At 42.8% G+C, this 14,800-nt stretch overlaps 1 protein-coding gene and 2 long non-coding RNA genes across 4 annotated transcripts; all 3 read right to left on the bottom strand.

The window, feature by feature from the left end:
* Positions 1-1,758: 1,758 nt before the first annotated feature.
* Positions 1,759-4,504, bottom strand: LOC133014548 (IgGFc-binding protein-like). Its single transcript, XM_061081815.1, has 4 exons — positions 4,337-4,504; positions 2,623-2,800; positions 1,912-2,097; positions 1,759-1,814 (listed from the first exon to the last, which is right to left on the bottom strand). Exons 1-4 carry the CDS (start codon positions 4,502-4,504, stop codon positions 1,792-1,794), a joined length of 555 nt encoding a protein of 184 aa, XP_060937798.1. The 3' UTR covers positions 1,759-1,791.
* Positions 4,505-5,536: 1,032 nt separating this feature from the next.
* Positions 5,537-6,899, bottom strand: LOC133013515 (uncharacterized). Of its 2 annotated transcripts, none has more exons than XR_009681421.1 (4): positions 6,833-6,899; positions 6,145-6,728; positions 6,013-6,060; positions 5,537-5,911 (listed from the first exon to the last, which is right to left on the bottom strand). It is a non-coding gene; the product is annotated as an uncharacterized LOC133013515 (long non-coding RNA). The 2 variants fall into 2 exon arrangements; XR_009681422.1 differs by having other exon boundaries at positions 5,537-5,908.
* A 62-nt stretch (positions 6,900-6,961) lies between these two features.
* LOC133013514 (uncharacterized) lies at positions 6,962-8,447 on the bottom strand. The gene is made up of 4 exons (XR_009681420.1): positions 7,993-8,447; positions 7,435-7,908; positions 7,121-7,249; positions 6,962-7,025 (listed from the first exon to the last, which is right to left on the bottom strand). It is a non-coding gene; the product is annotated as an uncharacterized LOC133013514 (long non-coding RNA).
* Between the last annotated feature and the right edge of the window lie 6,353 nt (positions 8,448-14,800).

The raw sequence follows: 14,800 nt of genomic DNA, 5'->3' as shown, positions 1-14,800 counted from the left end.
TATGTGCTGCACCCTCAAACGCTTCACCCGTTTAACATTCTGCTTCATTCACACGTGCACCTGGTATGGCTGCACAACAATGCTCCACTGATGGGGTTGACAACCCGGATTAATTTCCTCATATAGAGCGATCACTTGGCTTCACGTCACGCCGGGGAATTCGGAGCCAAGGTTTGAGGCGTGCTCCTGTGATTGATTAACTAAGCTCAGTTCACGTTTAGACAGGTTTAATAGCCGTTAATGGTTGGGCTGGAGTTTTGATAGATATTTTAAAAAAACATATAGATTTGTTCGTCACTGCTGCTTTTGTTCAGACAAACTGGAAAGAAGATAGCCATAGATACATCACATATATTCTCCCATAGTGCAAAAAGAAAAATCCTGAATATGACAAAATATACTTACAGCTGAGTAAAGCCCCCAAGGCACAAAGCAGCAGCAGAGTACCCATGGCTGAAAGACAAATTTTAGTTTTAGTTACATATATTAATATGAATACAACAGTTTGACCAGAACATCCACATACCTGCTGCGAGTGAGGTGACTTTTTGGACACTCACCCTTTTATATGTTCTGACCGACAAAATTCCCAAGAAAAACCCTTCCTCTAAAACAAACTAAGGCAGAACTTGGCAAGGACATAGGTCCTGCTGGATGTTGACATGGGTGTGAGGTCTAATACCAACCACCGTCATAAAAATGTGATAATCATGTCCCCAAATAACACACCCAGTTAGATGCTCCTCCTGTCATCCCTGTGTACATTTATTGCCAAGTTTTATTTTTTATATTTAATTTTCCTATATAGTAGAAATATCAGTTTCCGTGTATGACACAGAGGATAAAGGTCATTATAATGTGCCCACACTCTCCTTCATTGTATATCCTGGTGTAACCAAATAATATTATCCATTCTGGACTGGGCAAGGCAAGAATGTGATAAGACCAACATCAGAACTTATCTTCAAGTTAGCCGAGTCTCTGAGAAGACTCTCGAAGTTTCAGAACAGGGTTGGTTGATCTCTCACATCACAGCATGGGCAATTTTAAATGTGTGTTTCTGCTCAATTTAAGTACATTTTACAACAGCTTCCATTAAAATGTGACTTGATTTTATTAATATAGCCTTAATTTTGTTACTTTATTTTCCAAATGCTCCCTTTTGCAATGTGGTATTTGATTTACAACATCCAGGACATACGCCCTACTCAAATCAACTTCAGCCAATATTTATATTATGTCTTTAAAGCCACTTCATGTTTGTATTGTTACTGATGCGTGTAATTTCTCTTCTAGGAACTGATCCTTTACAAATAAAATGGCTCGTTGGAAATGGCAGCTGTTTTAGTTGGGCAGTTTCTGTTGGTTTTGTGCATTACATAAGAAAAGCAGCATGATGTAGAGGGCGCAGTAGTTATTTGTATTAAAGACAAAGTAAATAACTTGCCCTCAAAAGTTAATATTTGTCATTTGAATTACTCAAATATTGAATTGGTGATTATTTGGTCCGAAGCACTTGGGCAGGGCAACAGTTAGTCTTGTGAGGTTACTGTATACATACTGTGTATTTAGATTAGGGTGTGCCCTCTTTGTTTGTTCAATCATAATCCACATTGACCCAAAATAACCTTGTTTAAACAAAGGTGAATGGGTCTAACTGATAACAGTGCTACATCAGAAAGTATGGGAAGGGCTTGCACACAGTTCACATGACTACACAATCTTGTTTTTAGGGTTTTTATATATGAAATAGAAATTCAACCAAACACATTAGTCAGGACAATAGAACAGTCAGTTATCATCCAGTGATGTGACTGTGGAAGAAGCAGAAAATAATTAATACGTGTCATATACAGTACATATATCATTGAATACCCATATAGTACTTTTGTTGTGGAGAGGATCACTTACCAGAGAGGAAAGTCATGGAGAACCCATAACTCGACTGAACTGTGCTATTGGAGGTCATTAAGGTTTCCACAGAGACCATACAAATTTGCCCGAGAGGGACATTGGCTGTCACCATGGTAACACCAATCCCCATCTCCAGCTTAGACTCCATCCCGGTGTCTCTCCTCAAGATCACTGTGACACCCCCTACAACGATGTGTAAGGGAGGGACGTCAAACAATCATTTCTCAATGTTTCGGTTAATGGTTATTAAAATCCTCAGTGGGGTTATACCTTCACTGGTCATTCTTGTATGGCTACTGACACAATGACAAGCCTAGTAGAGCTGCCATCACATTGCCAAGATAAGAGATCAGACTAAACCACTGAGCACTGGCCTCATCGCACAGTGACATCACACTGCAAGTTAACCAGGGTTCCAAGTTCTGCCTAGTGTGGTCATGTGGAGACTGTCCAGTCTACAGACTTCAGGTCTACCATGACAGCCCCAACAGCCGTATCAGTGCCCACTGCTGAGCCGAGTTGCAGCCTGATGGCTCACATATTACCCCACCCAAAGTGTGACACCAGCATATCTGTGTGCAGTCCTCCGAGTACAGCCTCTTATCCACCCGAGTGGAGAGAAAACAATTTCTGCATGTGAGATTTGATTGCAGATAACATGCTCCCTTGATAATGTGCTAAGCATTAAAAGACTGTATCATGAGTCACCTTGATATACATCTTGGTGGACACACCCACACCAACTGTATGGTACACATTTGTTGCCATCAAACACATTTCCCTCGCTGCACTGACAGCCCTCAAAACAGACAGCTGGTGAAGAGCCAGGCTGGAGCAGGGCAGAGCATGAATTGGAGCCGGGGTCCACACACACACTCCTGGTCCGCTGCGGTCAGGACACTGGAAAGCTGGGGGCAGAAAATACAAATCATTCAGAATTGATCACATACTTACTTTAAAGCAACTATCAGCATGATTCACTTACAGCAACTTGCAACATTTTAGGGGGGCTGAAGCCCCCCTAAAATGTTCTTCAGCCCCCCCAAATAATTATTGGGATTTAAAAAAAAAATAATAATAATTTTTTTTTATTTTTAATTAAACTTTTGTTTTACACATGGACAAGTTATTTATAACTCTAACATGCTACATATGTAAGTGCGTTTCTGGTTTGTATGTTTTTCCCCCCTTCAAATTACAATCCAATAGCCTCATCATACCATCAGCCTGACCGTCCCCCGAGCCCATCTGTCCACCATGGGATTTAGAGCCTTCTGCCACTCTGCCCCTCAACTCTGGAACTCCCTTCCTCCGGACATCAGGAACATTGAGCCAACTTCAATTGATCTTTTTAAAGCTACCATCAAAACCCACCTATTTAAACAGGCATATAACTCTTAATGTTACTGTGTGCTGATGTTGATGTTCTGCTGCTGCTCTGCTTTGTGCATTTTAAAACTTTTGATAACTCTTAATGTTACTGTGTGCTATCGTTGATGTTCTGCTGCTGCTCTGCTTTGTGCATTTTAAAACTTTTGAAACTGACTGTATTGCTGACTGTTGTACGGCGACCTTGAGTGCCCTGAAAGGCGCCTTATAAATACAATGTATTATTATTACTTAACAATGAAAAGACCGGGCACTAGGACCTTGGGGAGTCTGCATGGCTGCTGCGCTGGCTTTCTCACTCTGCCAAGTAACGTCTCTCATCAAGACAGCAGGATTACAGCCAAGGAGTTTAGCTCATAGTTAATGATGCATGGAGTGAAATTGTAAGTACAGGTAGTTACAGAATGTGGCTATCTGCAGTTGTGAACGATTGTTACCTGCTTAAATTTAGGTTTACTTGAGGCAAATGAAAGGGAATATTGTAATGAGTTATGTTAACACTAAGCTAGCTAGCTGGCTATTTTGTTAGAAATTGTCTCCAGTGAGCAAGAGTGTGAGCGAGCAAATTTGAAATGTAAGAAATAACTATCGACAGCTCTCTATTCTATCTTATTCCCTTCTGCTCATACCAAACTAATAAACAACTCAGAAGTTGACACTGGCAGGTCCATTCTCCATCCATTGTGTGTGGTCCCTTTAAGAATTAGGATTTGGGAGTGACGCGGATATGAAAACTAGTATATCCGTCTTTCCTTTACAAGCAGGAAAATTATTTCTCTCTATTTGAGAAAAGTTCATATTTGTGTTGTCAAATTTCACAATGACCCTAAAATTCTGTCTCTTCTGTTATCTTATACTGAATGAATGCAAGCAAAGATACAGAGAAAAATCACACTCTTTCTGATTGAACCAATCTATGAACTGTCTGAAACAATGGATATCCTCAGCCCCAAATGAGCCCAAAAAACATTCAACTTCCTTAGGGGCTAAGCCTCCCCTTTCTTTCAATCCTAGAAACGCCCCTGCTCAGTACCATATCATCGTACTTGTCTCCGTTCCCACAGAGGCCCGAGGCTGTGTCGTCAAATACCTGAGCTACAGTTAGCCTGAGGTACTGGGTAGAGGACAAGTCGATTCCCACCCCAGACGGTGTAATGATAATCAGTCTTTTGGCAAACACCGTGCTGCAAAACAAAGCCATCTTTTGCTGAGCAGCTTTCTATGGGACTGCAGGCCACATCTCCTCAGAGTAGAAGTGTCCAGCAGGGTAATAATGTCCGTCATGCATGCAGCCACAGTCAGAAAGCAACAAACATTGGCCATCGCTCAGGACATAGCCAGGGTCACACTGGCAACCCTCCTCACAACCTCCAATGCAGTTTGCTGGAGAGGACAGCTCAGCACATACAACAGGACACCGAGGTCCACACAGCTCATAATAACTATTCTTAGGGAAAGACATACCTAGAGGGAGAGAAGGTTAAACAAAACGCATAACTAGATAGTCAAATGGCAGTTTAAATAAAGCTTGTGTCATTATTTTACTATTATTTGTTCTCCACAAGGATTGCAGGTGCACATCAAAAAGTAACCTCAGTCAGTAACATAAGACATAAAACAAGTATTATTATCTTTATAAATACCAGAGAAAGGAAGACAAAGCAGCTAGAAAATAAGACTTACACTTTTACCAAACAAAACACAATCAATGTACTATGATCCTATAGAATTATTCTCAATACACCCACCCATGCTGTTTAACTGCCAATCCTACTGACTCTAATGGTATATATGTATAATTGTATGACAGTGCAGAGAAAACTGAATTTGTGGCTAAAGCGTGAAATGTGTTGTTCACCTTCCACCTATAATAAAAAGACTGATGGAAGGTCAAATAAGAGGCATATAATAAATTAACTTCATTCATGTTTTAACAAAGAAGGCTCATAAGTAGCTATACAATTAAACTTGCTCTTTTATGTGTGTGGTGCTTTCCAGGTTTCTTGTGTCATTCCCATTTTTATTGTTAAGATGTTATTGATTTTCTTATTTTTTGCATTTCCCTTCGCACCCAGTTCAATGTTTGCTGTTGTGCAAAGACTGTTCATAAACTCCTGAATAATCAATCATGAATAAGTGCGCCCTTGTTTACTTTTCACAGTGGTAGTGCTCTGAACCCAGACAGAGAAACATTAAAATTAAATCAGCTTTGAGGTGTTTGCTGCGATAACCACTAAAAAAGTAACATGTATTCACCACAGAAAGTGTCACTCCTCCAGTGTCTGATGGGCACCTGAGCTGCTTGGCAAGCGGCAGAATAAGATGCAATGGAATTGCAGAGGGCTGAATATTGTCCAGCAAAAGAGCAGGTATCCACCAAACAGCTGTAGAAGTAAGAACGGCCCGAGCTTATTCAACAACTCTGCCTTCAAAAAGCTTCTTTGCCTCAACAGGACAATGCTTCAGGGCAGACAAACAGTTGGACCTACAGGTCTCTGCTCCAGGAGACCTCCAGTTCTGGGCAAGCTCTTCAGTGGACATCATTTGCTCGTCCTGAGGGTCACTGTTTGCATTGCCACAAAGTCCAGAGACGGAGGAGCCATAACTGCTGGGGAGGATAATCATAAACATGCTGCTGTTATAGATAATCAGCTGTAATCCCACATCAGTCTGAATGATGAGCGATGCAGGTGTTCGGTGAGCATTTACTTGTCACGTCTGGTGAGAGTACGGCAAGGGTTTATACAGGCCGTCCATCTAAAAGTGAAAAATAGGACACATGAGGATAAAGTGCAGTTGTTCATTTTAAAGACTTTTAATAAAACCTTGCAGTATACTCACCAAAACTTTTGCTGGGTCGTCTTCTTACGACAACTGCCAAACCATAGATTTAGAGAGTTAAAGTTTGGCTATGAAAAAGCCTTTTGTGGCAACTTGCATCAGAGATCTTGATACTGAATGGTGTTGGTACAGTCGGGTTGGATCTAGTTTGAACTAATAAGTATTCACAAACGTCTCTGAAGTCAAATTTATGTCCATCAAAGGTTGTAAAATGCAGCCCGGTAACAATGGTTCAGTTCTGGGATTTTCCAGTTGACACACCCTCCTGTGATGAAGCTGCTTGCAGAGCATTCCTCCTGGGCACTGGGCCGGGCGGCAGTGGACCTCTCCAGTAGCTAGTCCACAAAAACAGAGTGGACTGCAGTTGTCTGGAATCTAGAAAGTTGAGTTGAGGCTGTAGTATTTGCCTCTAGAGTCTGTGCAGCCCTGTGGACGCACACAGCCCTGTGGACTCCTGAGGAAGCCAGGGTCACAGAAGCAGCCCTGAACACAGGCCTCATGACAGACAGTGGCATTCAATTCACAGGATGGAGGACAGGCTGAGCCACAGGACCTGAAGAGGCTGGTTGGAGGACAGTGCACATCTGAAAAGATTTATAGGAAGGTTATTAACATATTTTAGCTGAAAAGTATTTCCCACTACCTGTACATTTATTCTTCTTTGAAACACTGAAGGGCATCAGAACACCTGCTGGCCTTTTGCTGGCTGTGAACACATAGGTGCAGGTGCCCTCGAAGTCATAGCTGAGGCCATCGAAGGTGTGGTAGTGCTGCCCCCCCCCAGGACCAACACAGACCCTGACGGCTCATACACACGCCCTCGCTCAGGGAGCATTTCTCTGTTTCATCATGTTTTCCCTCACAGGGATCTGGGATATGCGCTGTATCAAAGAAAAATATCAAATTTTAACTATACACAATAATAATGCACTAGCAGGCAGATAAGGATCTAAAAATGGTTCTTCATTTTTAATACCATTCTTGTGGCATCCCATGATTCCATCTAGAACTGTACAACTGTGCAGTGGAGTATTTCTCACAGACGAGAGGAGGCCCGCAGGTGCACTTAACAGTGCAGTTTTGGAGAAGTTTGCTCTCAGAGGCCCTGAAAAAAGGAACAAAATTTGAATAAGTTAATCAAAGATGGTTAAATATATTTAAATTAGATTCCCTAACACTGTAAAATAATGTAAAGCCAAAGTAAATAACTTGCCCTCAAAAGTTGGTATTTGTCATTTTAATTACTCAAATATTGAATTGGTGAGTCTGGTGAGGTTACTGTATACATACTGTGTATTTAGATTAGGGTGTGCCCTCTTTGTTTGTTCAATCAGTTATCATCCAGTGACGTGACTTTGGAAGAAGCAGAAAATAATTAATACGTGTCATATACAGTACATATATCATTGAATACCCATATAGTACTTTTGTTGTGGAGAGGATCACTTACCAGAGAGGAAAGTCATGGAGAACCCATAACTCGACTGAATATTATGAATATGAATATGAATTCATATAACGGTGTAAGACAGGATGATGTAACGAAACAAAGTTGAATTCTGAGCTTAAACCTTGTTCCGTTCTGGACACAGCCCCACTGTTCAGCTGGTTCATAGGCATGGCCATCCAAAAAGTGATGAGTGTCACACATGCAACCTTCCTCACAGTCTCTGGGGCACTGCACTGCCACGCTAATCCCAGGGCACAATTAGGAGCAAACATTGGCACATTGGCTGTAGTGGCTAGACTGAGGACATTGATACGCTGAAAAATAAAATAATTGAGTCAGTGTTCATTATTTATTACTTCATTTAATTAAAACGAATGAACCAAGCTGATGGGACTTACCACAGCCTGTAGTGCTTGTCCAGAGGTCAGTCACCCCTCCTGCTTCCTTACATGCTGCATCATAAACCCACAGTGTCTCACACAGGGCCCTGTGCTGCCCCTTTGCAAGACAAAGTATCTTCATGTCATGAGTGAGTAGTAATTCTGTGGATCCACTAAATGGTGACAAGAGGAGAATGGTCCCCTTGGGTCGGTGAGGAGACTACTTCTTCCAAGATGGCCCAAAAATGTCAGGATCGGAGATCACAGTGCCATTGGGCAGCTGCAGGTCATCTTAGGGATTATCATTGTAGTTTCCACAAAGACCACAGGTAGACTGGTGGTAAATGGCAGGGATCTTCACCTGAATGTGACCTTGTAGGTCTGAAATAAGCTTGACTGACTGTGGGGTCTTGATGATGGTCCAACTATTCATCTGACGTACAGTGTCATTGTTCTGGGTGATTGGCAGATTCTCATACACTCAATTTACCTGGGAGATATAGTTTTAAACAAACAATTCACTGAAAAAAATACAATGTTATTGATGATAAACAGTAAGTCAAATTTAAATGATTCCACAAATTAACTGAATTTTTCCAGGAAAAACTGTTGAGGCCTCAAAATACATTGAATTGACTTGCAGATAGATCCGCCTGCCTTCGAGGTGGTTGCCATGTGCAGTGATAACAACAGGCTCCACATCCAGGTTCTTCAGAGAGCATATCTGCACCAGAGTGTAGTTACATCAACCCTGAAATTCAAATGCCCATCCATCAAACGTGGTGTATTTGGAGCAGTCAACAGAGCAGTGTGCCACTTTGGGTTTGGGGTGGCAAACTTGAACTCCCCTAATAAGCTTACACTCTTCATCCTCTCCACAGGAAACATTATGATAAGTCATGTTTCCCCCAGCATGACATAAACAGCTTTGTCTGCATGTAGACACCTCTAGTCCTGCCCTGAGGTACTCTCCATTGTGAATGCAGCCACAGTTTTCTGGGTAGACACACAGGCTGCCACTATGAACTAACCCTGTATACCAGAGACAGTTCTCCCCAGTGTTGGGAGGCATCTCTACAGTGTTATTCTTCCAGCCGAGGCAGACGTGAACAGAGGCAGAGCCTTAGTTGTAACTGGTACCGGAGGGACAGAACAGGACTGTGGAGATACTGAGAGACACTGGTTACTAAGAGTAGAAAGACAGGGACATACTGTAAAAGGTAACAGTTGACCTGTGATGTATTAGTACCATCTAGTGGTCTGATAGCATCTTAAAAAGGTTGAGGCCTCCCTACCAATGAGTCACAGCACACTGTTTCTAAAATTATTACAAGACTTCTAACTTGCAATAAATACACAAAGAAACAAATCGGATCTAAAAGCAAATAATCACTATTCAGTTTCCTCATGTTGGATGATCAATTTCAACAATCTGAGCATGATGAAACGCGTGCTTGCACAGGCCTTCTGCAAACTCTCCATATTTCATTTGGTGTGTGATGATGCTGAACTTCAGAGAGCACACAGTTACAACTGCGGAGGATATTAATTAAATTCACTGACACAACAGAGCTTGGAGTAAATGAACACTCACAGCAGAGTCCAGGGCTCCTCCAGGTGTAAACTGTAGCCTTGTGGGAAGGACAGAGAGCCGTACACTCTGCCAGGGAGTGACACGGTGCAGGCTGGAGACCTCCATGAAGGCACAAGTCACTGACGCAGCACTTGTAAAAGCTGGAGGGGTCCACTTTGGCATGACAGTGTCTGAAGGGTCCATTAACCTGCAGAATTTTCCCGCAGGCGTCCGGTTCAGAGAAGCGGGCCAAACGCTCAGATGAACAATTCAGACAACTTCCTCCTACACAGCCCTCCACACACCATGGATTCTGCCCACTAAGCCAAGCTTTACCAAAATGCTCCTGCGTGTCGTTTGCTGGGAGGTCGTCGGCTGGATTGGAGATGAGGTTTCCACACAGTCCACAAATTGCATTCACAAATTTATGGGAGAGACTAATGCCGACTATTCTCTCTATACTGAGACTAAATTCAAAGCCTGTGTCTCTGTAGATGTAAGTGTGCAGCCCCAGAGAGTAAACCAGCACAGTAGAGTTAAAATGATACGGGCTGTTCCTCTTGACACCATCAACCTGTAGGGGGTGCCAAAATTACATGTGAAAGTCAGCAAAGTGTAACACACTTTCAAAATTAAACTCTGCCAACTTTTCTTTGGAGATGTAAGTGTAGTTTACAACTTCCAACCACATGTGGAAAGGTCTCTGTGGTGACCGAATGTACTCGTGCAGAGAGAACCATTGACTGGTAACATTTTCCAGACGAAGCTGGTCAGCAGAGCAGCGTGGGCATGAAGTCCGCAATTTGCTTCACACGAGTGTCCTGATCAGGAACTCTCCAACTCCAGCCAGCTACCTCAGCCTGTGGGGTGTTGAGGTCATCCTCTTTTATGCCATTGTTATTCCCACACATACCCCATACCTCAGTTGCACTAGAAAGGATGGTGGCAATATGAGACAAGTCATAATTAATTGGGATACCCTAATTGGTATCCACGACAACAATCATGCCAGTAAGTTTGATACTTGCCCGTCCAAACTGTAGAGTCACAGGAAGTCGCCTTTTCTCACCATTTATCTGTTAAGAGCACAATCATGTTCTATTCTATTACTTCCGATTGAATTCTACCTTCATACTTGTTGAAAACTTTCCAACTTCAGTGCATCTACTTTACCAAAAACCTAACTTCAAAAATTGTATATATATAGTTAAATGATATCTTGAAGAAATTATAAACTGACAGACTGCATATTCAAACTTACCCAAACATAGCCTTTTTCCCCTCTGTAGATAGTAATATTATCTTGACCCACTTTGGCATGAATAGCTTAAAGAGAGGACCAGTTGTGCGTCTTGTCTTTCTGCATCCCAACCCAAACTGAGTTATTCTTACTGGTGTCATTCAGCATATCGACAGGGGTGTAGGTACAGTTTCCTTGGAATTCAAATGCCTTCCCATCAAAAGTGTAGAAGTGGGTGCCTTCATACACCCAACACTGAGTTTACTGAGGTTGTCTCTGGTTAGCAGAAGTCTGTCCAGTCTCGAAGATTTTATAATCATTAGCTGAAACAAATAAGAGTGAAATAAGTACATTACTGAGGACAAATGAGCTGGAAACATCTGCAGACAATAAGCGCATATAAAACTGCTGCTGTAAATAGCTGAAGTTGAAAAAAGTTGCTGCATCATCATTTGTGACTGACAAGAGGTGCAATCATTCTAAGGGCCTCCAGGCAGACAGGTACAAGATGACAGGACAGTGCAAGAAATTACTCATTTGTGGTGTGTATGAGGTGCAAAAAAACCCCGCCCTAACAGTAAATCAGAGTCACGTAATATTTTATAATAGGAGACTTGTGAGTGTTGCATGGTGCCGCTGAGTGAAAACAGTTAGCCTGCGAGGAAAAGTCACCCAACCCAGCAGGTCCAGCTGGGCCTCCCTTTCCTTGCACAACCCCAGGTATTGTTCAGGGTGCAGCTCTCTCCCTCGGGGCAAGAGGCTGGCTCACAGCGCACGGTCGAATTGGCAGAGCAGTTACACTTCTCGGAGCATCCCTCAGTCCACAATATCTCCCCAATCTGGAGAAAACAGTGACTCACAGTTGGTGCGTCTTATCCAGCTATTCCCTAAACAGCAAGCAAAACAACAAGCACCCAGGACAACACAAAGGCCAGTGATTAGTCATGTGTCACGCATTTAGGCGGGGCATACGTTTGGTTGAGACATTAATGAGTCACATTAACGGTGCATGGATTAAGCAAAATTATATCACATGTTTGCAACTGAATGTGCCTCGGGGGTCACATGTAAATGTGTCAGCACACCCTCGGGGCAGCAACAGATTTATCAGAAGTCAAACAAAGCAGCAATAAGTATTTAGTGTCACTGCATTAAGAGGAAAACCATACAGTCATTATCATGATAAAGGGAAAATGTACATACAAGTTAGTATAAGCCAAGAAATGTATAGCTACTTACCTCTTAGTCGTGCCCATGATAGAAACAGCCACATTGCTCAGGTTTGATGCAGTCATTTCCATTCTGCATGTATCCAGACTCAAACCGACATCCCTCACAACAGGGCCACGGACAGTGGATATCAGATGAAATACCACAGGACTCAGGGCATGCACTGACACATACACTGTAGTGAGAGTTCTCAGGGCATGAGTGTGCTGTAGGAGGAGAGAAAAAAAGTTTAGATACTGTGCAAAGTTCATCTAGTCTTACATCAATCTTCCAACTTCATAGTATGGGGCTTGCCAAAGTTCTACAAGTACAACAAAAGCATGTGTGCAGACCTGTGATTTACTGGCACATCACCACACTAATGAAACAACATGTGTAGAGTCGAGATTAATGATACTCACAGCACTTCTCACTCCTCCATGGTTTGACTTCAGCTCCTGCCCCTTGGCACGCAAAAGTGTATTCGCTCAGACTCCTGCAGAACAATTCTTCATTCCTATTAGAAATACACAAGTCATTCACACAGTTTTGAAAGAAGGGCTCTGGGTCCACAGCAGAGTGGCATTGACCAAATGAGCCTGCAGGAGCAAGCAGCGTGCTACAGATGTTATCAGATGCAAATTCAGCTGCCCTGGAACAGTTTCATGCTGAAGAGAGATCACATTCTTTGGAGCAGTTAGTTCCATGAGGGGAAAGTGACCAGGAAGAAGCAAACAGGGAAATATTTCTTCAATTCGGACTCTGTTTCTCTTCTGTGGCAACAGCACAGATGTTCCCACACAAACCACTAATTCTTCTATGAGAGACTGGAAATACTACTTGTATCAGGTGAAGGCCTCCATAATTGACAACGACCCCAGTGTCAACAACAACTCGAGTCAGCAGGCCAGAATGGAGTATTTTCACATGATCCAGTTGGACAGGAAGACTCAGCAGAGCACCGTCGATCTGAAAATGTTAATGTTATAGTCATAAACAAGTCACAGAACGAAGAATGTGTTTGTAAATCTGCAATTCCTTACTTTTACTTTGCCTAAATGCTCCATCTCCAATGATAAGTTTACTTTAGATCCTTCCTCATCACAAACCTGCTAGAGAACATAACTGCAGCTTCCCATATTAAAGTCAAAGTTTTGTCCATCGTAGTTTCTGAAGTGTCTTCCACCCATGACTGTGCATTTAACAGGCTGTGATGCGTGACATGCCCTGTGACCCTCTTGGATGCCACATTTTGTTCCATTTGGACACGTGTGATTGGTGCACTGCACCGTGTTGTGGCCCACACTGACACAGTGCAGCTGTCAGCGCTCATCAGGGAGGAAGTTCTCATGAATTTCATGGTAGATTCCATTGTAAATGCAGCCGCACTCAGAGTCGGGTACACATTTGCCACCACTATGGAAAAACCCAGGTCTGCAGAAACAGCCCTCTTTGCATGTCACTGCTAGAGGACTTGGGTTTTCCACACAGTCAGAGATATGACTGGAGCAGAGTTGATATTCACTGTTAGGTGAACAGGTGAGATCTGAGGAGAAAGAAAAGAATAATAGTATTTTTCCAACTTAGTACACATTGAATATCAGGAAAACATTGGATTTCAAAATTTTACTTACTACTTTGGCCAAACTTTGGCGTTGTTCTACACAGCCACACATTTACTACTTGTTTGCCAGTGCGCAATGGCCTGAGAGATATCAGAATCATCATCAGACATCAGATCATCTTCTGGATTAGCATTAAAGTTCCCACGCAGGCTGCCAGAGTAGATTCTTGGCGTTTGAACAGTCAGGACGTCAGGGTTGTATGTCAAAACAACACCAAAACCTGTCTGTATGCGCTTTGAGAATCCAGTCATGAAGAGCTTCAGTTTGCCTAGGCTCAACACAGATGGTAGACGAAGCAGCAGACCGTTTACCTGAAAGGAGGGTTTACACTGCAAATTAAAAAAAGGGTTTGTCTAGTAGTTCTGCTGCAAATAAATAAATGTATCTTAACTCAGTTACTCCAGTCATTTGACACCTCAACTGAATCACCAGAGATCACCATTTTAACACGTCGAAAGGAAACATTGGTAGCATCCTAAATCTGGTTCCATCAAAGGTGTTGTAGGGAGGGTCTCCGTGGGTTGTGCACACCCCAGGCTCGTCCATATGACAGACCAACAATCCATTCAGGACCTTGCACACTTCCCCATTCCTGCAATGAGACTGAGCACACGTAATCTTCTTGGAGCTGGACTGGCAGACACTTCTCCTGACACTGCTCATCCACCCAGAAGTTCTCCTTGGGGAGATAGTAGAAACCTTGGTGAAGACAGCCACACTTGCTGTGTGGGAGACACTCCCCACCACTTAGTAAATATCCTGTTGCACTGGCATGACATGAGTGTCATGACTGAAGTAAATAAGCTGAAGAGCATTGTCACTAGCAATGTGGATTTGATCTGAGGTCCCAACTGGGATGAACTTCATAATGCCACCAACAGGAGACATTCTTTTGTCCGGTTCTGCTGGTGACGTTCAGATAAGAGTTAATATGAGCTATTGGCAAGAGGAAACTAGAACAAATTCCTGTGTTTACAACCGGGAAGGAAAATGTAATCCAAACTCAACTGAGAGACAGGTTTCCGCTCAGCAAAGCCACACAAACATTACCCAGGTGTGAGTTAGAGCAGGTTAAACCAACCACAACACCTACAGCTATTTGGGAATTTAACTCCGAGCCAGAAAGGCTGGTGTTGCTCTCGATGTAAACGCTCTGCAGCGCCCCCATGTTAGACTTAA

This window comes from Limanda limanda, chromosome 11 (assembly GCF_963576545.1).
Source record: "Limanda limanda chromosome 11, fLimLim1.1, whole genome shotgun sequence".
Taxonomy (NCBI): Eukaryota; Metazoa; Chordata; class Actinopteri; order Pleuronectiformes; family Pleuronectidae; genus Limanda; species Limanda limanda.
Note: the sequence above shows the minus strand (reverse complement) of the source record. Positions and strands in the feature narration are given on the sequence as shown.